Source organism: Boleophthalmus pectinirostris, unplaced genomic scaffold, assembly GCF_026225935.1.
Source record: "Boleophthalmus pectinirostris isolate CB_2022bp ecotype Guang Dong unplaced genomic scaffold, ASM2622593v1 HiC_scaffold_20, whole genome shotgun sequence".
Classification (NCBI taxonomy): domain Eukaryota; kingdom Metazoa; phylum Chordata; class Actinopteri; order Gobiiformes; family Gobiidae; genus Boleophthalmus; species Boleophthalmus pectinirostris.
The window spans coordinates 31,588,367-31,611,454 of record NW_026571153.1 but is presented as its reverse complement, the minus strand read 5'-3'; the positions used below and the strand labels follow the sequence as shown (position 1 = coordinate 31,611,454).

General features: G+C 41.7%; 1 protein-coding gene across 1 annotated transcript in view; it reads right to left on the bottom strand.

Annotated features, from left to right (window-relative positions):
• Positions 1 to 200: 200 nt before the first annotated feature.
• The window catches only part of LOC110163435 (cytochrome P450 26B1), an 86,608-nt gene continuing 63,720 nt past the window's right edge, over positions 201 to 23,088 (bottom strand). Inside the window, exons 3-7 of the mRNA XM_020928391.2 lie at positions 20,048 to 20,166; positions 18,444 to 18,600; positions 15,107 to 15,259; positions 7,038 to 7,322; positions 201 to 3,027 (exon numbers count right to left, since the gene is read on the bottom strand). Coding sequence (XP_020784050.1) covers positions 2,635 to 3,027; positions 7,038 to 7,322; positions 15,107 to 15,259; positions 18,444 to 18,600; positions 20,048 to 20,166 — 1,107 coding nt within the window. The 3' untranslated portion in view covers positions 201 to 2,634. The remainder of the gene's footprint in view (positions 3,028 to 7,037; positions 7,323 to 15,106; positions 15,260 to 18,443; positions 18,601 to 20,047; positions 20,167 to 23,088) is intronic.

Sequence of the window (23,088 nt, the reverse complement as noted above, 5' to 3'; positions counted from 1 at the left end):
CTGATTCCCTTTTGCATTTATGGAGATCGCAAACTTCCGAAGCACATTTCTCGAGCCGTTTTCCGCTGTTAAGACATCCAACAATCACACAATTATGATGTCCGAATCCCAAAACTAAAATATGACAATATCAGAACCAGAAACAAAAGTGATATGGTTCAAAAGACTAGAAAAGACTGACTTTGTCAATAGATGCATCCCACTGGGAAAACAAACACGGCGGTTTGATGCTCACTTTTTTGTAGAATCCTTTCCTGTATGCATCGCACAATGACCGGAAGTCCGAAATTTGTGATGCATGTATTGGAAGTATGTTGATTTGTAGGCATGTAGCATTTATACATCACCTGAGACTGTTTGCAAGCTAACTACAATGCTAGGATAACACTATATTTGTGGATTTCAACTTCCTGTTTACATCATAGTCGCCATTTTGAGTATGTATTTTCTGATTTACATTGTAATGTAGTTTCGTCATCACAAACGTACCTGGAGTTGTGTTTTGTTTCATTCACAGGAGCATATTTAGTTCTTCTCTTAAACAGAAAACACTCTGTTCCATTGTGTGATGTCATGTGGCGATGCAGGAAGTGCTCCACTGTGTTTTTAATCTCCTCACACCCTCCTTGAAAGAGGTTCATTCATGTCTACCAAAAATAAAAGGTTAACAAATTGTAGCTGTTAATTCTGGGTTAGGCATTTATAATTGATTTCACTTCAGCCTAAACCCCTTTGGTCATAGTTTTATGCAAAATGTTTGTAACAGTCTATTAAGTACATGATTAAGTACATGACTGAAGAAAAGAAACTACTACTACTACTACTACTGCTACTACAATCCGTGTATCATTCGTTCATTAGTTTTTCAAAATAAAACCAATAATAAGAAAATTAAAGAAGAACTGTTTTCTTCATTATTTGTCTCCAAAACCAAAATGAATAAAACGGATAACGATTTGTTTTTTCAGTTTTCTGGTCACCCTAAACAAAACACAACTCCAAGTATGATGTTGAAGTAACAACATTCTAATATGGCTTTATGGCACAGTTTGTTGTGCTCGGGACTTGGGGAAAACCCACCTCCACCTCGAGAATGTGCAGTGGCTTTCTCGAGGTCAATCAAAATCGAGGTTCCGAAACACAAACTCGGACTAGTTTGGTGCAGACTGAGTCGATTGGACATTAAAAAACGTGAGCACATTACCCCGATTTTAGCGTTGTTGCACTGTCTTCAAGTTCGTTTTAGAGCTGATTTTAACATTTTATTGTTTGTTTTTAAAGCTTTGAATGGACTGGCCCCACAGTACATCTCGGACCTCATCCACATTTATACCCTCTATGAGGTCTGAGGTCCAGCTCCAGCTTGTGGTGCCGAAAACAAGACTTAAAACCGGGGGGACAGGGCTTTCTCTATGGCCGGACCCAAAATCTGGAAAGCTCTGCCCCCCCCACGCCCCAACAGCCCCGACAGTGGAAAGTTTTAAGTCTCGTCTTAAAACCCACTTTTATTCTCTGACTTTTAACACCGCGTGAGTTGTGTGCTCCTCTGTCTTTTAAAAAAAAAAAATTGTTTTACTTATTTACTGTGATTTTATGGTTTCTGCTTTTATTTGCTTTTACTGCTTTTATTGTTTTAGGACTGGTATGACCAAATTTTAACAATTTACCTTTTTGTTGTCTTCATTTTCTGATCTCTGTGCAGCACTTTGGAAACGTCTTTCTTTGTAAAATGTGCTATAGAAATAAATTTGGATTAATCTTTCTCGGGCATCCATATTTTCCCCAACTGTTGCAATGGAACGCTTTTACAATGGATATCGGGAGAACTGACTCCGATTTAACAACTACCGATATTCAAATGAACACGGCATTAAAGCTCACAAGAGTCCATTTAGTGTAATATGGGACCTTTAACTATTCAAAAGATAAATTTGAATTGCTATGGAAACTGTTTATTTTTCAGTCACTCTGAAAACCACAGATAACTGGTGTTAGCATTGTTAGCATTGTTGTTTATCAAGGTTTTCAACGGAAATAAGTTCGAACCTGTGCAACGATAAAACTGCATTTGAACTCTAGCCTTATAGCCACTGCAACCTGAACTGAATGCCTCCAACGGCTGTCGATTTTTCAAACATTCCCAAACAAAAAAAAACCTAATAATTTTCACTAAAAATAATTAAAAGTTAGCCTAATCTTATACAACTAATTTACCCTGGTTTACAAAACAAAATGGTCCGTTGGTTTAGTTTAAGCTAAATGCTAATATAATCATTCTCTTTCAATCTATACCCTGTTTTATCCAACTTCCTACTTCTACCTTTTTCTATGTTTACCACTTCATTTTTCCGAGATACCACCTTTGCTAGCTCTCTATCCCTCTCATCTTGTGCACTCCCTACTTTTCTTTCCTTAAACTGTAGGCCTATAGCTTTTTTTCATGCGATTCGTTTTAAAAATAACACCAACTAAACTTTTTGGCAGCTTCTTCCTTTGTACGTGGACAGTCCCGATTCAGTTGTTACGTATTTTTAGTCATTGCAAACGAACTTCCAGCAACAAAACGTGACTTAGCGATTTATTTCATTTCTTCTTTCAGATTTTAGCTTTTCGCGGCGTTGTTTTTTCGCCGGTCTAAACCGTAGCTCCCAGTAGCTCTTCCGTCTTGGCCATGATCTCGTTCTGATTTGAGTCCAAACCGTAAAACTTGACTTTCAGCCCGTCGACCGGATGCACGACCGGTACCGTGATCAGGCGTGGGAAATTCCGCGTGGCCAGCTCGAACCGGCTGGTGCTGGCGAGCTCTATGGCTAGCAGGCGGAGGAAGAGGGTGGCGAGCTGTTTGCCCAGACAGGAGCGTACGCCGCCCCCGAACGGCAGGTAGTGGAATCGGCCCTCTTTGTCCTCGCCGCGCTCCTGGCTGAACCTGTCCGGGTCGAACGCGTCGACGTCTTTGAACACGGACGAGGTGTCGTGGGTGTCGCGGATGCTGTACATGACGCTCCAGCCTTTGGGAATCTGTACGCCCTGGAAAAAAGAAAAAAAAAAACAAATACACGGAAGCATGAGAACATGAACTGTGAGTTGTCCATCAAATTCTTTACAACAATTCACCCTTATGTAACAAATAATACTCCCTACAACTGTACAACAACTCGCACTTATGTAATAGATAATACTCCCTACAACTGTACAACAACTCACCTTTATGCAACAGATAATACTCCCTACAACTGTACAACTCACCTTTATGTAACAGATAATACTCCCTACAACTGCACAACAACTCACCCTTATGTAACAGATAATACTCCCTACAACTGTACAACAACTCACCCTTATGTAACAGATAATACTCCCTACAACTGTACAACTCACCTTTATGTAACAGATAATACTCCCAACAACTGCACAACAACTCAGCCTTATGTAACAGATAATACTCCCTACAACTGTACAACTCACCTTTATGTAACAGATAATACTCCCTACAACTGCACAACAACTCACCCTTATGTAACAGATAATACTCCCTACAACTGTACAACAACTCACCTTTATGCAACAGATAATACTCCCTACAACTGTACAACTCAGCTTTATGCAACAGATAATACTCCCTACAACTGTACAACTCACCTTTATGTAACAGATAATACTCCCTACTCACCTTTATGTAACAGATAATACTCCCTACAACTGTACAACTCACCTTTATGTAACAGATAATACTCCCTACAACTGCACAACAACTCACCCTTATGTAACAGATAATACTCCCTACAACTGTACAACAACTCACCCTTATCTAACAGATAATACTCCCTACAACTGTACAAACTCACCTTTATGTAACAGATAATACTCCTACAACTGCACAACAACTCACCCTTATGTAACAGATAATACTCCCTACAACTGTACAACAACTCACCTTTATGCAACAGATAATACTCCCTACAACTGTACAACTCACCTTTATGTAACAGATAATACTCCCTACAACTGTACAACAACTCACCCTTATGTAACAGATAATACTCCCTACAACTGTACAACAACTCATTCATTATGTAACTTTTCTTGTGGAGGGTCCTCAAAATGCTTGTCTCCATAGAGATGTTAGAGATGCCTGAAACTTTCCACTGTATGGCTTTAAAATGATCTATGTTCATAGAGACAAGCTCAAGTTGCAGGCCAGATCTGTGGAGAGGCGAGCCCACTCACAGTAAGAACGCATGACTTTCAAGATACTTCATTTAGCTATTCCAAATACCCAGGAAAGTTGGCCATATTATCTCCATGGAGACAAGTGGACCACCGGAATAGTGACATAGTGCAACTTGAGTTACACTTAGTATAATTACACTAGAATAATTGGACCCCCCACTAAACATCATGTTTCACTTTTTTGAGTTTGAGTGTGGTCCTTGAACACTTACAGCAGCTTCGAGCACCTTTTGATGGATTACAAAAATACAACTATCTAACTATTGTTTTTTGCCAACTTGCCGCCATTTTGGTTCTTGTTGCTAAAGTAAACAAGTGTGAATTCCAAAGGAAACATGCTTTAACTGGCCAAATATCAGGATTTTCAAAAAAACGTTTTAGGAACATTTTATTAATAACCCTGCCTTCCCGTTAAAGTCTGTGAAAAGCCATCTAAAACACCGCTTGTTATCGAAGGAATTACTCCCAAAATGTTTACATATTCAACTGATACTTTGCAGTGACATCATGCTGGGGGTGTTCTATGTGTATGCGTATGGCAGAATGTTCAGCAGTTACAGTGCTTCTGAAAATGTGTTGTTTAAAGAAATTTTGTATTCTTTTTTGAGTTTTATTACTATATGCAAAATTTGCTAATGTGTGCATTACATCGCTGTGGTATCTGCTGAACATTCTGCCAATAGAGAAAGACGTAGAACACCCCCAGAGCCATAAAGTATCAATACTCATACAGGTCTTTAAAAAAATTAAGATAAGAACTAAGAAAAAAAGTGATTGCATCTCTGCGCTTCTGCTCTGTTCTGTTCTGAGTGCAGAACAACTGTTCTATGTTCTGCACTTGGGTCCAGTCAAGTGGTAACGGAGGGAAACAGGGGCAGATTTTTGACATTCAAATGTCTCTTATTCAGAAACTAGAGGGACTATTGAAATAAGTAAAGTATCAGAATGTAGGAAAGAGTTACACTCCAACAGGGTCAAGTTAAACCTGTGATATTCTTTCAAGTTGTTGACAAAAAATTAAAAAACTCATGTCGGTAACGGAGGGAATGAAATCTGCAGCACTTTTTGGCCAATAAATCCAAACAGTGATAACTCTTGGTTCTCACTTCCATATCCTTAACAAACTGGTTTGAATATTTGCTTCATATAGTTTTCTACCTCTTACTTTTTGACTCATGAGATTTTTTATTAAGAAAGGTCATGGTAACGGAGGGAAAAGTAACGGAGGGAAAATTGTGCAAACAAGTAGAAGGTGCAGGATTTTGCATAATTTGTCGCTTTTTTCTTCTGAATACTTTAATATTACTTCAAAATGAAAGGAAACTATTTCTATAAAATATATCAGTCCTTCCAAGCAAATTTTTATCATTTTAAAACTTTTTTTTTTTTTTAAATCATGTACCTTCATCAACAGTTCAAAGATGGAATAACACAAGATATGATGAAATACATCCATTTATTTACATGATTTGAGGAGAAAATTCAGTTTGTCGACTGGACAAAAGTTAGTTTGGTTGAAGACGTTTGGATGAGCTGCGAAACGTCTTCAACCAAACTAACTTTTGTCCAGTTGACAAACTGAATTTTCTCCTCGCCATGAAATTGTAAATGCAAAGTTGCTATTCTGCTTTTCTTTTTTGGAATTCTGTCATTGTTTAATAGGGTTAGACAGTATAGAGGCTTTGCACCGTCACGTGATCCCTATAGCAACGGTACCTACGCCGCCATGACACCGGGCACACTATGTCATTGACTTCAGCAGCATCGGAGAAACATGGGCAGGTTTTGTTGTGTATTTGTTTGTTCTAGACGCTCTGAAAGGGATAAAACGAATTGTTTCTTCACTGTTCCTCTGGAAATGACTCATCAGGATCAAACAAGGGAATTATCGAAAAAAAGACGGGAATTATGGCTAGAGAACATAAACCACGAAGAGATTTCCAATGGTACCATCAAGACACACTCACGTCACTTTCATCAAGGTATTTGCTATTTAAATTGTTTCATAGTTTATTTAATGAGAGAAGCACATTTACTGAACTAAAATGTAAAAAGAAAACATTTGCAGTGTGAGTGGCAGTAGAAACTGGTATCTTCCAGCGCACATATAAACATGTCACTCATCGTAGGACCCATGTTTTCTTTATTGTCTTGCTTATCCACAACTATGTCTTCTAGAATTAATCTCTTTTTGCGAGTGGATCTTTCTAACGTTGGCGAGGATCTTTTCATGGCCGATTCTTTCAAGGTTCGGCTCACAGACTCTTTGACTCGTGCGTCATGTTGATCACAGGAGCCCAGTGTGGGTTCGTTGAATCGTAAACTAGTGCGGGTTTTCCTGGATAAATTAATGACATTTTAGTTCAGTAAGTGTTTCTTTCATTAAATAAGCTATGAAACAATTTAAATAGCAAATACCTTGATGAAACTTCAGGTGTCTTGATGGTACCATAGGAAATCTCTTCGTGGTTTATGTTCTCTAGCCATAATCCACGTCTTTTTTTTGATAATTTCCTTGTTTGAGCTCCTGATGAGTAATTTCCAGAGGAATAGTGAAGAAACGATTCATTTTATCCCTTTCAGAGCGTCTAGAACAACCAAATACACAACAAAACCTGCCCATGTTTCTCCGATGCTGCTGAAGTCAATGGCATAGTGTGCCCGGTGTCATGGTGGCGTAGGTACCATTGCTATAGGGGTCAAAAAGCCTCTATAAGGACTTTTACTTCAGCCTAAATCCTTTCGGTCATGATCTGTGCTGCAAAATGACCAAATGAAGTATTACTGCTACTAAAGTTTAGACTTACGTCGAGTTCAAACGTCTGCATGGCGGTGCGGTAGGCCCCGGACACAGGCGTAAACAGCCGGAGGACTTCTTTGATGACGCAGTCCAGGTACCTCAGGCTGACCACAGTGTCCAGACGCAGCTCGGACTCGGGACACAGGCGGCCATTTTGGAGCAGGCCGCGAGATCGGAGCTCGTCGCGTAAACGCTCCAACACCTGCGGGTGACGGAGGAGCTGCATGATGAGGGATGTGCTGGCGCTGGCCGTGGTGGCGAAGGCGGCAAAGATCAGCTCGATGGTGGACTCCTGGATGAGAAACAGGACAAAGAGAGGGTTAAAACTGGTACTTCTTAATGTAAAAGTGCGCTATGTAACTTTTTGGTTGGGGGTCCGTCACCTGCTTGTTTCTACGGATATGTCATTGCTCTACCTGGAATGTTCCACAGTATGACTTTAAACAGCTCTACTCTATTTATTTAATTTCAGGTGGTTTTATAGCTCAAAAATACCAAGAAAAACAGACAATCTGATTGTGAGCGAGGTCGCCTCTCCACAGATCTGACCTATAGGCGAGTTTCAGCTGACGTCATTGTTATTAAAAGCCTGCCTTGCATGCTGGGAAATATTTTGGTTGGAGGCAAGAAACACGGAAGCGGTCAAACACAGTGCGTAACCTCACGTATTTCTCCCCGATAATGGTAAATTCCTGCTGCATTATCAGACGCACAAATAGAAGCACGGAAGAAGGAAAATGTCTTTTTCGTATTCTGAGTGAAAAGAACCACTAACGGTGAATGAAACGGCTTTCAAACATTCACAGGGCAAACGTAGAAGATCCTAACAAACCGTGGACTCCAACAAGTTCAACAACACATCGAGACTCTTGGAGGTTTTCATCTTTTCTGCTGTGAATGGCCCAGGAGTTTCCACCAAGTCATTGTGGATATCACCCAAGTGAATATTTGTCCAGGGAGTTGGCGATTCTGACCAGAAATTTGGTTTGGTCCACCTTTTGTCGGGGTTGAAAAGGATGATTTGTCGTCCATCGATGCTTATGACCAATTTCTGGTCAAATGGTCTTGGGTCCTCTGCCGTTAGACTGGATAAATAACCAGGATCAATACCCTTTACGTGCTTTCTCGCTCCGTCCGTCATGTTGAATTAGTGTTTCTTGCCGCCGACCAAAATAATTCCAACGCGCATGCAATGTGCGCTTTTGTCAACAATGAAACTATAACTTGGTCTGACTTGGTGCCTATGATGATAGAAAGGTTTAATGCCGTACTGTGAAACATTCCAGTCAAAGCAGTAACATCTCCATGAAAGCATTTGATGGACAATCCACCAGAAAAGTTACACAAGGCATCTTTAAAGAGACTTCCATGGGTTATTAAGTGCTGTTTTATCATTTTCGGTTTTGTTTTTGTTGCTCTAAGTCAAACATGTCAAACTCAGGCCCCGGGGCCAAATTTAGCCGGCAATATAATTATATTTGGCCCGTGAGATTTTGTATTAGAGCTGGCCTGCTACAGATAGGCTATAGAGACATTATTTATTTAAAATGTTATTATTTTATATTTTGCTTGTTCTGGATTCAATGTTTAAGAAAAACTATACTATTAAACATTTATTTTATTAAGAAAATGTTTAACATTACAAATCTCGAAAGAAGAGAAAACATGCAGATGTTGTAGACATTTTTCAATAAATATTTAGTTTGCCCACAACTTAGTCCCAGTTTTTAATTTAGTCCCTCTGTAAATTTGATTTTAACACCACTGCTCTAAGTCACTCCCCCTTCAGAGCACTATCACAACACAATCTTCGTGCGTCCCGCTAATTAAAACACTGCACGTCGCATCAGGTTTGTTAAGTTGCTGTGTACAGTTTTGTATCATGTTTTTGCATATTTATGGTGAATTGTCATGGCTTGTGGGCGGAGCCTTGTACTGAATCTTACAGCTAAACATAAGGAGGGTTTAAATGTGGAGAGATCGCAAAATTACTCAAACATCCACGCCTTAGAGATTGCCAACTCTGTGGCTATTATCCAAATGATTCTAGTCAAGGTGTACTGAGTTTAAAAACACACTGGAGCACTTCTTGTATCACCACGTGACATCACAAAGCAGGACCAAGTGTTTTCTGTTTGAAAGACAAACTCAGCCTAAACATCCTGGGTTTGAGCGTTAAACATGCTCGAATGAAAAAAAAAAAAACAGTTTCCATTTTAATATGAAATGAAATCATCTCGTACACACAATATCTGTTTTCGGAAAAATTTCTCTCAGTTTTGCCTAAAAAGATCTCAACGTTTTCACAATCCCCTTTTCTTCATACGGTGAGGTTCTGCCAAAGCCACACTTGTGATATGGAAAGTGGACTTGTTATTATTTTAAAGTACGCAGAAGGCCCCTAAATTTCCTTGTCTTTACTTTGTGGAGGGGCCAGCTGGACTCACGAGCGCTTTAATGGCTCTTCTCTGGATAAAGTGGAAATATAGATGACCATAATTTACATAGGAGTGAAAATACAACAGGAATATTGATCATTTGCGGCTGAAATGTTGCTAACTTAAAGCACTACTGTGTCCGAAGTTCTGTTACTGAAGTCTGACTTCATCTGAGACCAAGACCTGTCTAAGACTGCAGGGTCCCGAGACAAGACCAAGACCTCTGAGGGTCGAGACCAAGACGAAACCAAGAGTTTTACAGGCCAAGACCATGACCAAGATTGAGACCTCTGAGGGTTGAGACAGAGACAAGACCAAGACTTTTAAAGGCCGAGACTATTCCCAAACCGAGACCACTGAAGGTTGAGACCGAGACAAGACGAAGACTTTTAAAGGCCGATACCGAGACAAGACCACGACCTCTGAGGGTCGACACTGAGATAAGACCACGACCTCTGAGGGTCGAGACTGAGACAAGACAAAGACTTTTAAAGGCCGAGACCAAGACAAGACCAAGACTTTTAAGGGCTGAGACCGAGACAGGACCAAGACCTCTGAGGGTCAAGAGAGAGACGAGACCGAGACTTTTAAAAGCCGAGACTGAGACGAGACCAAGACTTTTAAAGGCTGAGACAGTGACCAAGATTGAGACCACTGAGGGTCGAGACCAAGACAAGACGAAGACTTTTAAAGGCCGAGACCGTGACAAGACCAAGACTTTTAAGGGCTGAGACCGAGACAGGACCAAGACCTCTGAGAGTCGAGACAGAGACAAGACCAAGACTTTTAAAGACCGAGACACGACCACGACCTAACCATTCATCATCATTGTTGAAAATCTTGACTTTTCACAGTCTGGTCTTGGAATGTGTAACTTAGTAAACTTAATGAACTGGACAAAACAGGAACCAGATCAGAATCAGATCAGACCTGAGACTCGACTCTGCAAAATCCACACTTTGTATATTTGATATTATATGTCTGCATGTGCATTACATTTAAAACATCTATGAAATCCAAATAATACAAACTCTTACCAAATAAATAAGTGTGTTGGCGTGTGTTTGTGGAGTGTGTTGGAGTGTGTTTGTGGAGTGTGTTAGAGTATGTTTGTGGAGTGTGTTTGTGGAGTGTGTTGGAGTGTGTTGGTGGAGTGTGTTTGTGGAGTGTGTTGGAGTGTGTTTGTGTAGTGTGTTGGCGTGTGTTTGTGGAGTGTGTTTGTGGAGTGTGTTGGAGTGTGTTGGTGGAGTGTGTTTGTGGAGTGTGTTGGCGTGTGTTTGTGGAGTGTGTTGGTGGAGTGTGTTTGTGGAGTGTGTTGGCGTGTGTTTGTGGAGTGTGTTTGTGGAGTGTGTTGGAGTGTGTTGGTGGAGTGTGTTTGTGGAGTGTGTTGGCGTGTGTTTGTGGAGTGTGTTGGTGGAGTGTGTTTGTGGAGTGTTGTGTGTGTGAGTGTGTTTGTGGAGTGTGTTGTGTGTTTGTGGAGTGTGTTGTGGAGTTGTGTTGGAGTGTGTTGTTGGTGGAGTGTGTTTGTGGAGTGTGTTGGCGTGTGTTTGTGGAGTGTGTTTGTGGAGTGTGTTTGTGGAGTGTGTTGTTGGTGGAGTGTGTTTGTGGAGTGTGTTGGCGTGTGTTTGTGGAGTGTGTTGGAGTGTGTTGGTGGAGTGTGTTTGTGGAGTGTGTTGTGGAGTGTGTTTGTGGAGTGTGTTGGTGTGTGTTTGTGGAGTGTGTTTGTGGAGTGTGTGTGTGGCGTGTGTTTGTGGAGTGTGTTTGTGTGTGTGTGTTGGAGTGTGTTTGTGGAGTGTGTGGAGTGTGTGTGGAGTGTGTTTGTGGAGTGTGTGTTGGAGTGTGTTGTGGAGTTGTGTTTGTGGAGTGTGTGGTGGAGTGTTGTGTTGTGGAGTGTTGTTGGAGTGTGTTGTGTGTGATGGTGTGTGTTGGAGTGGAGTGTGTTGGAGTGTGTTGGTGGAGTGTGTTTGTGGGTGTGTGTTGGAGTGTGTTGGAGTGTGTGTGTGTGGAGTGTGTTTGGAGTGTGTGTGTTTGTGGAGTGTGTTTGTGGAGTGTGTTGGAGTGTGTTGTGTGGAGTGTTTGTGGTGTGTGTTGGAGTGTGTTGTGGAGTGTGTGTTGGAGTGTGTGGAGTGTTTGTGGAGTGTGTTTGTGGAGTGTGTTGGAGTGTGTTGGTGGAGTGTGTGTTGGAGTGTGTTGGAGTGTGTTTGTGGAGTGTGTTTGTGGAGTGTGTTGGAGTGTGTTGGTGGAGTGTGTGTTGGAGTGTGTTGGAGTGTGTTTGTGGAGTGTGTTTGTGGAGTGTGTTGGAGTGTGTGTGTGTGGAGTGTGTGTTGGAGTGTGTTGGAGTGTGTTTGTGGAGTGTGTTTGTGGAGTGTGTTGGAGTGTGTTGGTGGAGTGTGTTGGAGTGTGTTTGTGGAGTGTGTTGTGTGTGTGTTGGTGGAGTGTGTTGGAGTGTGTTTGTGGAGTGTGTTTGTGGAGTGTGTTGGAGTGTGTTGGTGGAGTGTGTGTTGGAGTGTGTTGGAGTGTGTGTTGGAGTGTGTTTGTGTGTTGTGGAGTGTGTTTGTGGAGTGTGTGTGTTGGAGTGTGTTTGTGGAGTGTGTTTGTGGTGTGTGTTTGTGGAGTGTGTTGGAGTGTGTTTGTGGAGTGTGTTTGTGGTGTGTGTTTGTGGAGTGTGTGTTGGAGTGTGTTTGTGGAGTGTGTTTGTGTGTGTGTGTGTGTGGAGTGTGTTGGAGTGTGTGTGTGGAGTGTGTTGGAGTGTGTTGGCGTGGCGAGCTGGAGCTGAGCGCGTCCTGGACTCGTACACATCTGTTTGTTTTGGGGGCCCAAAAGTGTCAGGACACATTATGTAACGTCAGCGGCGAGAGTTTTTAATTCCTCAAAAGTGGAACATTTGTGAAAATATGTGAGTCGCCTCCAAAGTCAACAGACGCAGCTCGGGACCTGGCCATTTCCAGCGGAATAAAAAAACACACACAAAAACAGAGGGTCCGTACAGCGCCGCGCTCTGCCCCCGGTGTTCAGGAGGAGAACACGATCTTACACATGTGCAGGACGGACGGAGGGAGAGAGGGAGAAAAGAGGGAGGAAGAGAGGGAAGGAGAGAGAGAGGAGGGTACGTGGCGAAAAAAGTGAGGGGGAGGACAGAGGGAGAAAAAAGGAGAGGGAAGGAGGGAGAGAGAGAGGAGTGTAGTTGGAGAAAAGAGGGAGGGAAGGAGGGAGGTAGAGGGGGATGAATAGAAAGAGAACAGAGAGAGGGAGAAAAGAGGGAGAGATAGAAGGAAGGGAGGAAGGAAGGAAGGAAGGAAGGAAGGAGAAGGAGACGAAGAGAAGGAGGACAGAGAGAGATATAGAAAAGAAGGAGAGGTAGAAGGAAGGGAGGAAGGAAGGAAGGAAAGACGGAGAGGGAGATGAATAGAAGGAGGACAGAGAGAGATATAGAAAAGAAGGAGAGGGAAGGAGGTAAGAAGAAGAGAGAGAGGAGGGTAGCTGGAGAAGAGGGAGGGAAGGAAGGAGGGAGTGAGAGGGGGAGGGATGGAGGGAGAAAAAAGAGAGAGAGAGAGAGGAGGAGGGTAGCTGGAGAAGAGAGGGAGAGAGGGAAGGATAGAAGGAGAACATAGAGGGGGAGAAAAGAGGGAAGGAGGGAGAGAGGGGCAGTTTAGAGAGGAAGACAGAGGAGAAGAGAGGGAGGGAAGGATAGATGGAGAACAGAGAGAGAGGAGAGAAAAAAAGGAGGGGATGGAGGGACAGAAGAGGGAGAGGTGTCGACTTATTTTTGGGCCTGGCCATAACCCAAGAACCAGGAAAAAGGGGGAAAGAGGGAGAGAGCGAAAAAGAAGAGACAGAGACGGGAGGGGGGAGGGTCGATGGAAAGAAAAAAGATAGAGAGAGAACAGGTGGAAGAGAGGGAGGAAGAGAGAGAAGTGAGAGGGAGAGAGAGAGAAGAGGGGAAGGAAAAGAGGAGAGAGGCGTTTGTGGAGGAAGTTTTTCGTTTTCACAAATATCACTCTGCAAACATTTTTCACGCCGCAGACACACCAGCTTATCTTTACACCGGTCAGAGAAACTACGCTCGGATACAGACGCTGTGCCCTTGAGCAAAACACTTCACTCATATTACTCCGTCGGCTCGCTCACTTTGTCGTTTCCTCGGCACAAACCCAAACAAAAAGACCCGGAGTTGCATTTTGTTTCTTTCAAACACACAACAATTTAATACATGAACCGCGCAGATTGAGGCGGGAGGGGTTCGGAAAAACGCCGTTCCACCTTGTGATGTCATGCGGTAGCACAGGAAGAGCTCTGCTGCGTTTTTAAACTCCATACACCTTCACTACAATCATCTGGATCATTAGAGTAGGTTTAGTCCTGGTTAAATCCTGGTTTAGATCTGGTTTAGACCTGGTTTTAGTCTTGATTTTAGTCCTGATTTAGACATGGTTTTAGTCCTCATTTTAGACCTGGTTTAGATCTGGTATTAGTTTAGTCCTGGTTTAGTCCTTCATTAGACCCAAATCTGGTTTGCTCTTGTCCTGTTTAGGTCCTGATTTTAGTTTAGACCTGGTTTAGACCTGGTTTAGACCTGGTTTTAGATCTTAGATATTAGTCCCTTAGTTTAGTCCTAGTTTGTTTAGTCCTAGTTTAGTCCTGGTTTAGATCTGGTTTAGTCCTGGTTTAGATCTGGTTTAGTTCTGGTTTAGTCCTGGTTTAGTCATTCTTCAATCATTCTTAGTTGTTTATGTAGACTGTGCCTTTACACGTCCATGCCTTGGCCGTGACCCCTCTGTGACCCCTGTGTGACCCCTCTGTGACCCCTCTGTGACCTCTCTGTGACCCCTGGATGACCCCTGACACAGATGTTTGCTCCGTTTGCTGCTCTGGGACAGTTCCTTCTGGCTGCGCTCCAGCGGGGACCTGGATTCACACCTGAGCGCTACAGTCTGAGCTTCAGCGCCGCCCCTCTGCCCACTCAAATACTCCACTGCACAGAGGGCAGCCACGGGACATATTTAGATCACCGTGTTACCTTTTATTGTTTTGTAAGTGCTATACTCGCTGAAAATAACGTAGGAACATGTTTTATAAGAGTCTCCCATCCCTTTGCTCCCCGCATTAAGTCTCTCAACTTTTTTCTGTGCTGTATAAATCCATATATCTTGGTTCAAATTTTTGATGTCTTCTGTATAAAATGTACCGTATTTTCCGGAGTATACATGCATCACGAATTTTGGACTTTCGGTCATTGTGCAGTTCATACTGCGAAGGATTCTCCGAAAAAGTGAGCATCAAACCTCCATGTTGTTTTCCCAGTGGGATGTGTCTATTGACAAAGTCAGTCTTTTCTAGTCTTTTGAACCATATCACTTTTGTTTCTGGTTCTGATATTGTCATATTTTAGTTTTGGGATTCAGACATCGTAATTGTGTGGTTGTTGGATCCTAACAGCGGAAAACGGCTTAAGAAATTTGTTTGCGAACTTTATAAATGCAAAAGGGAATCAGATGTGTGTGACTCAAACCTCCGTTCAAACTGTTTCCCTTCTCAACAGAATTGAAAAATAGTGAAAGGTGAAGGTGATGGGCAGGATTGATCCACAGGAAGGACACCTTGTAATGAATAAATGCTGGAGTTTGGGACATTGTCGTACCTTGAGTTCCTGCATGGTGAGCTCCGCCCCGTTCTCTTTGGCGCTCTCCATCAGGACGTCCAGAGCGTCGCTGTAGTCTTTCCCCTGAGACAGAGGCTTCTCCAGGATGGCCTTCTCTATGCTCCTCTGAAGAGTGTCCCTCGCCCGGATGCCCTACCGACACACACACACACACACACACACTGGGTCAGAACACATGTCAAGTCTTTGTCAACACTTTTCTCACACAGGACAGTTACAATCCTTTTTGCATCCTTCTTAAAACTTATTGCTGCTGTGGTCCTTTTGTTATTTTCCTCCTTCTTTATGTAACAAACCGAAGATTCATTTATTCCGTAAGGGAGCCCTACAACGCAGAGTCCTGCACAGGGCCATTTTTGAAGACCCGTACCCGTTAACCCAAGATGATATCAAACTTTTGCGCTGCCTACACCACGGACTGAACCAAGACTAAACCAGGACTAAACCAGAACTGAAACAGGACTCGCTGTCAGGACGGGCTCGACTCAGTGCCGCACCTCATGGAGGTAAACGCTTTACGGACACCTTGCTTCGGTGTTCCCTCTCTTAAGTCCAAGATTAGTCCTGGTTTAGACCTGGTTTAGACCTGGTTTAGTCCTGGTTTAGTTCTGGTGTAGTCTTGGTTTAGTCCTAGTTTAGTCCTGTTTAGTCTTTAGTCCTGGTTTAGTTCTGGTTTAGTGGTTTAGTCCTGGTTTAGTTCTGGTGTAGTCCTGGTTTAGTCTTGGTTTAGTTCTGGTGTAGTCCTGGTTTAGTTCTGGTGTAGTCCTGGTTTAGTCCTGGTTTAGTTCTGGTGTAGACCTGGTTTAGTCCTTTTCTAGGTATTTTTGAGCTCTAAAACCACTTGCAATTGAATAAATGTAAAGTAAAGCTTAATGTCATACTGCGGAATATTCCAGGCAAAGCAATAACATCTCCATAAAAACAAGAAGATGAATGTCCACCAGAAAAGTTACACAATGCACCTTTAACTTAAAAACTAAAACTAAAACATGTGAATGAAACAAAACACGGCTCCAGGTCGGTTTTTGAGGAGGTAACAACATTGTAACGTGACTTAAACCTCACAAGAGTCCGTTTTGTGTAATTCAGGAGCTTTTAAAATGTTTTGTAACTGTTTTTAAATTGCACATGTCTAACTGTAGCCACACCGCCCATCATGTCAGAATAAAACTCACTGCATTGTCTGGGTTTGTTTGTGGAAGCCACCCAGGCTGAAAGTGCACCCAGAGTGACCCCGAGATCACCCCAAATGGACCCAAAATGTCTGTAATTATCCTCATCTATCATAAAGAGCGGGGCACGGCCGTCCTGGAGTCTGCTCTAAATCACATTGTTCCGTCTGCAAAGTCAAATATAAGGTTAGGGACGTATGTGGGGTTTGTTTATTTCCTCAAAAGTTCAGAAAGTTACAGCGAGCAGCTACAAGTTGGCATGGCAGTGAGGTTAAAGGTGCGTTGTGTCACTTTTTTGGTGGAGGGTCCGTCAAATGCTTTTCTCCATGGAGATCAAACCAGACTAAGGCTACGTTCAGACTGCAGGGGGGATTCTGATTGTTTTGGGTGTTGGCACCGGCTTCTACAGCCCTGTACGAGGGTGGCCTGGTGTCGCACATTTTTGTTCTGTTTGGTCGACTCACCAGGTCCACCTTGCTGTTTATTACTTTTCATAATTTTTGGGGCATGGAAGGGTTTTTATATTTCTTTAAAAACATTTAAAAAATATATAATAAAATAAGAACCAACTCAAAATAAAAGAAATAAAAAAACTATATTTTGACTTCCTTCCAATCCTTAACAATCACAAGGTGGAACAGTAATATCATTCTAACAATGATTAAAAGCTCACAAGAGTCAATTTTGTGTAGTTTAGAAACTTGCTGTGTTTAATGCAGTACATGTAAAAAATGTATTCAGTATTTTACCATAAAAGTGCACTGTGTAAATTTTTTCTGATTCGTTGAAACCGGCTAATAAATCACACTACTTTTCTGCTGAAGGGTCCGTCAAACGCTTTTCTCCATGGAGATGTTTTTACTTTGTCTGTAAAAACAATGTTTCACAGTATAGCTTTAACCCAGGCATGTTCAAACTATGGCCCAGGTGCCAAATGCGGCCCTCAGACAAATTTTTCTTGGCCCTCAGGCTTTCAGGTGAATTGGCCCAAATTACCTTGCATCAATTAAAAAATCATTTTAACTGCAAGTTTTTTGAAAATCTACCTTGATAAAGTAAATATTGAATATTTATTGTGTGGTTTTAAGGATCTTAGCATGAATAGGCAAGTTTCATTTTTGACAAAAGCGCGCATTGCATGCTGGGAATTATTTTGTTCAGCGGCAAGAAACACTAATTCAACATGACGGACGGAGTGAGAAAGCATCCACTATCCACTCTAACGGCAGAGGAGCCAAGACCATTTGACCAGAAATTGGTCATAAGCATCGATGGAGCCAAATCACCCTTTTCAACCCCGACAAAAGGTGGACCAAACCAAATTTCTGGTCAGAATCTCCAACTGCCTGGACAAATATTCACTTTGGTGATATCCACAATGACTTGGTGGAAACTCCTGGGCCATTCACAGCAGAAAAGATGAAAACCTCCAAGAGTCTCGATGTGTTGTTGAACTTGTTGGAGTCCACGGTTTGTTAGGATCTTCTACGTTTGCTCTGTGAATGTTTGAAAGTCATTTAATTCACTGTTAGCGGTTCTTTTCACTCAGAATATGAAAAAGACATTTTCCTTCTTCCCTGCTTCTATTTGTGCATCTGATAATGCAGCAGGAATTTACCATTATCGGGGAGAAATACACGAGGTTACGCACTGTGTTTCTTGCCTCCGACCAAAATATTTCCCAGCATGCAATGCGGGCTTTTAATAACAATGACGTCAGCTGAAACTCACCTATAAAGACGATGAATCATTCTAACGTGTTAAACACTTATTTTAATTATTCACTTTACTGAGCACCAGTCTTTGGCCCTCGATCGACCCTCTGCTTCATCTGTGTTTAGGTAAGTGGCTTTGATGAAAAAAGTTTGGACACCCCTGCTTTAACCCTTTCTATTTTCATGGAGATCAAACCAGACCAAGTTACAGGTCAGATCTGTGGAGAGGCGATCCTGCTCACAGTCAGAATGTCGGTTTTTCTAGGTATTTTGGAGCTACAAAACCACCTGTAATTGAATAAATATAAGGTAGAGCTGTGGAACATTCCGGGCATAGGAGTGACATCTCCATAGAAACAACAGGCAGCATGGACCCTTCACGAGAAATGTTACACAGTGCAAAATTCTAATTTAGTTCTGGCCCCTCACCTTCCTGTAGCCGCTGAAGGGCAGATCTATGGGCAGGCTGAACAGGTTGTCCACGAAGTCCTGGAACGTGGAGAAAAGGTGCTTCATCTCGTCCTCTGACACCCTGAACCCGAGCAGCACCCGCACGGCCATGGTGAAGGACAAGCGCTGGCTCTCCCTACGGGCGACAACACAACACAATGGGGTCATAAAATGATCAAAAATCAGATATTAATTGGTATTAAGTCTGCAAATGAACCCTTGACTAGACATGGGATCATTTTTTTATTTTAACGTAACAATGCTCTCTGTTGTGTCCCTTTTAATTAAACAAATAAAAGTGATATTAGATGTTAGATTATTTTTGCAAGTAAAAAAGAAGTGCCATTGACAGGACAGAAGTGATACAATACATACTGTGATACATGGGCCACAATACGATACATATCTCAATACAGTGCACTTTTGATTCGATACGATTCAATAAAATTAAAGGCTAAAACATACTAACTTTGTTAAACCATGTCTTGTGCAAAATGAATATGAAACACCAACATTTTAACCATCAAAACAGTGAATATAAGGGAACAATAACCAAAATATTCCGATATCATCAAAAGTCTCACAATAATATCGAAAGCTGTCACAATATAGATCGAATTACAAGTTTCTTTGTTAAATGCATGGTTTTATCGTAGCAACAGTTTATAAACATTGGGAACTACATATCCCATGATTCCTTTCAGCGCAGACAACATGATGAAATATGTTTTTTGTTTTACTTTAGTTTATTAAGATCAGCAGTGCAAATAAACATTTAGAACAATCCTTGGGTTATTATACTAGTTATTATTCAGGTACATAGTCACCGGAGTCCATCGTTCTAAGAATAAATCCATTTTCATCTGAAGTTTGGCCGTTAGCTGTTCCATGATATAGACTTGTTTTAGTCTCTGTGTCCATTCTTTCCTCGTTGGAGTTGAGGGTTTTCTGCAGTTACAGTTATCATTTTTCGTGCAATCATCAAAAGAATACACATACACACTTTTACACATACATTAACTGACAATGCTCCTAATACTTATATCAGCGGATCCAGAGGGAGTTCACAAGGCAGTGTCTTTTCTATTTCTATTTTAATGTCCTGTCAACATTGTTGGGAATAACGTGTTATAAAAGTAACAAATTACTGTAATGAGTTGCTTTTTGCTGTAACGCAGTAATGTTTGGCATTATATAGGGAAAAAAATAGTCATATTTTACTCTGTACAAATGTCAGTAACGCACGTTACAATGCTTTTTTAACCTGGATTGAAGTGGTGGGTTTTTCTTCATGCAAATATGCTAAAATCACCGCGATATCAACAGAGTTTGGGAAACATTTTGCATCCTAAACATGACATAAAGTCGGTTCATTTGTGTAAAATGTTCAATGTTCATGTGCACCGATTCTCTTGGATGCTTTAAATCAGCTTTATTGTCCATACTGAACTTATTATTGCTGTAAAGATACAAAACAACACAAAATAATACAACTCAAATCATGACGGCAACTCCTGGAAAAAGGTGAATACTCTGACTGCATCTTCAGCTGATAGAAGACACTGCTCGTGTTTGTGTGTTACCTGTAGACGTTGATGGGCTCTGGGTTGGAGCTCCACACTCTCAGACTCTCCTGGATCACCTGCTGGATTTTGGGTAAGTACGACTCCAGCGCCTCGTGACTGAAAACTTTGGCAAAAACCTAAAAACAAAGAGAAAAGGAAACTTTTTATTCACATGAGAAAACATCTTGATAGATTCTTTGCGGTGATGCCACGATAGGGATGTCCTACGTGTATGTGTGGAATGTTCATCAATTATCAAGGAGACACGCAAACAATTCCCAGGGAATTTTGGAAATAAATTACTTTTCCAAAATTGTCTGGTTTGAATTTGAATTTTTAGTTTTATGAGTTGATAGGGATGGGTACAGATACCATTTTCTCAAGACAAATGGACATATGAGATTGGACATGACAACGAAACAAGACGAGATTTGAACATAATTCCTAATATACCATATTTTTCAGACTATAAATTGCACTTTTTTCATGGTTTGGGTGTTTCCTGCGACTTATACTCTGGTGCGACTTATATATATTAAAATTTTCACAGTGAAGCTGTGAGAGGCTCGAGTCTTATGTATCAGTATCTGTTACTTCTGTTCCTCCTGTACCACTGTCACTTCACTCTACTGCACATGTCTCCTGCAGAAAGAGCCTCTGTTCTGTCTGCATCATGTCAGTCGATTGCACCAATACTTCTGCACCTCTGAACAATTTCACATTTAAACAAACTTATAAAAACGACAGAGAAAACTGAACACAAATGCCCCCAAAAAGAAAGTCATATTTTGCAGATTACAAGATGCAAGTTGTGAAATCTGCAGCTGAAAACAGTTATCGAGCAGCAGAAAGAAAGTTTAGAGTGAGAGAGAGACTTGTGAGAGACTGGCAGAAAGAGGGGATGGAGAACACAGCTTCATGAAAACTGGGTGCACCATGTAACTTTCCTGAAGTCACTGGATGGATGGACAAAGCCTGAACTTCAGTGACACCGAAACCATCCTGTCGAGATTCAGAAAGACCAAAATAATTCTAACTGGAACTGATGCTGAGTCTGACGACAGCGACACAGAAGAGGAAGGGGCGCTCATTTTACATCATGGATCTATGGTTTATCTCTGGAGGTCGCACAGAAGGTCGTGGAGTTGTTCAGAAGTGACACCGAGGATGAAGAATTGAATGGATTTAGTGATTTGGAGTGAGATGGAAGAGTTTGTTAAACTTGTTCTGTTCTGTTGTTTATGTTATAGTTTATGTGAAGAACTGTTCATATGTGACATTAACAGTCTGTTGTTCTCTCTTCTATTGTTATTACTAGAACTTGACTTTCAACATGAAATGTCAGTTCTTGGTCTCTGATTTTACAAAATTAATTTCCCCCAAAAAGTGCAACTTATAGTCCGGTGTGAATGATAATCTGAAAAATACAGTAATGAATCATTTCACAGTTCAGTTTCCAGTTTTGGCCTCACAGATTTATTTGAGTTCATATTTTTGCTTTCATTCTTGTTTGTGCTGCTTTTTGGAACTGTAAGAGATGTAACTCACCAACACGTGACCCTTTTTTGTGAGATCATTTTTGTCTTGTGTGTGCAATCTTGTGGCAATTTTGCACAAGATTTTTCGCAATTTTGTCGCACATCCCAATCTACTACTGACCACTCCAAAAACATGTTCTGCATTTGAATCTATGACTAAAGCCAAAGCTCAAAGTGCTCTGTTCCAACTTGTTCTCTGCTCCTTTTACCTTTTGTTCAGTAGAGATTGGAAATTCCATGTCTAAAATGATCCAAATAATCCTAGTGAAGGTGTAGGGAGTTTAAAACCACAGTGGAGCTCTTCCTGTATTCCCACATGACATCACATGGTGCAACAGAGTGTTTGGAACAGAGTCTGAGAGAAGAACTTAGCCTAAATTTGCAGGGTTTCTGTGTTAAACATGTGCAAATGAAACAAAAACAGCATTATGACAGATCAGAAAATACAGTAATACGGGCTCTTTAATGCCAAACTGTGGAACATTCCAGGCAAAGCACACACTCCACTTTCTTGGCTATTTCCAAACGCAGAACTCTTTCCCAAACCCGTCTGTGAGATACGGTGGATTCTGTGACACTGATCCTGACTGGCAAAGACCACATCGTGTTTTCAGTTTTGTTGGCCTCACATGGCTTTGGTTTCCTGCTCAATGAATCGAGACTGGAACATCTGATTGGCGCGATTTCACTTTTGTCCTCCTCTTCTCGTCTGCGAAGAGTTTAGGTTTTGGACGGGAGGTTTGAGCGCAGCAGAATCGTGAACAAAATATTCCGAGTGAAAATAACAGAGAGAAAATTTCGGTAGTTTCGGTAGTACCAGTCGTGTCATTTTCAATAAAGTGTGTGTGGATCATACGGGTCGGTCAGTGCAGTGACAACCAGGTCTAAACCAGGTCTAAACCAGGACTAAACCAGGTCTAAACCAGGTCTAAACCAGGTCTAAACCAGGTCTAAACCAGGACTAAACCAGGAAACCAGGTCTAAACCAGGTCTAAACCAGGTCTAAACCAGGACTAAACCAGGACTAAACCAGGACTAAACCAGGACTAAACCAGGGACTAAACCAGGACTAAACCAAGGTCTAAACCAGGTCTAAACCAGGATCTAAACCAGGTCTAAACCAGGACTAAACCAGGACTAAACCAGGTCTAAACCAGGACTAAACCAGGACTAAACCAGGTCTAAACCAGGTCTAAAACCAGGTCTAAACCAGGTCTCTAAACCAGGACTAAACCAGGTCTAAACCAGGTCTAAACCAGGATCTAAACCAGATCTAAACCAGGTCTAAACCAGGTCTAAACCAGGACTAAACCAGGACTAAACCAGGACTAAACCAGGTCTAAACCAGATCTAAACCAGATCTAAACCAGGTCTAAACCAGGTCTAAACCAGGTCTAAACCAGGACTAAACTAGGACTAAACCAAGTCTAAACCAGGTCTAAACAAGGTCTAAACCAGGACTAAACCAGGACTAAACCAGGTCTAAACCAGATCTAAACCAGGTCTAAACCAGGTCTAAAC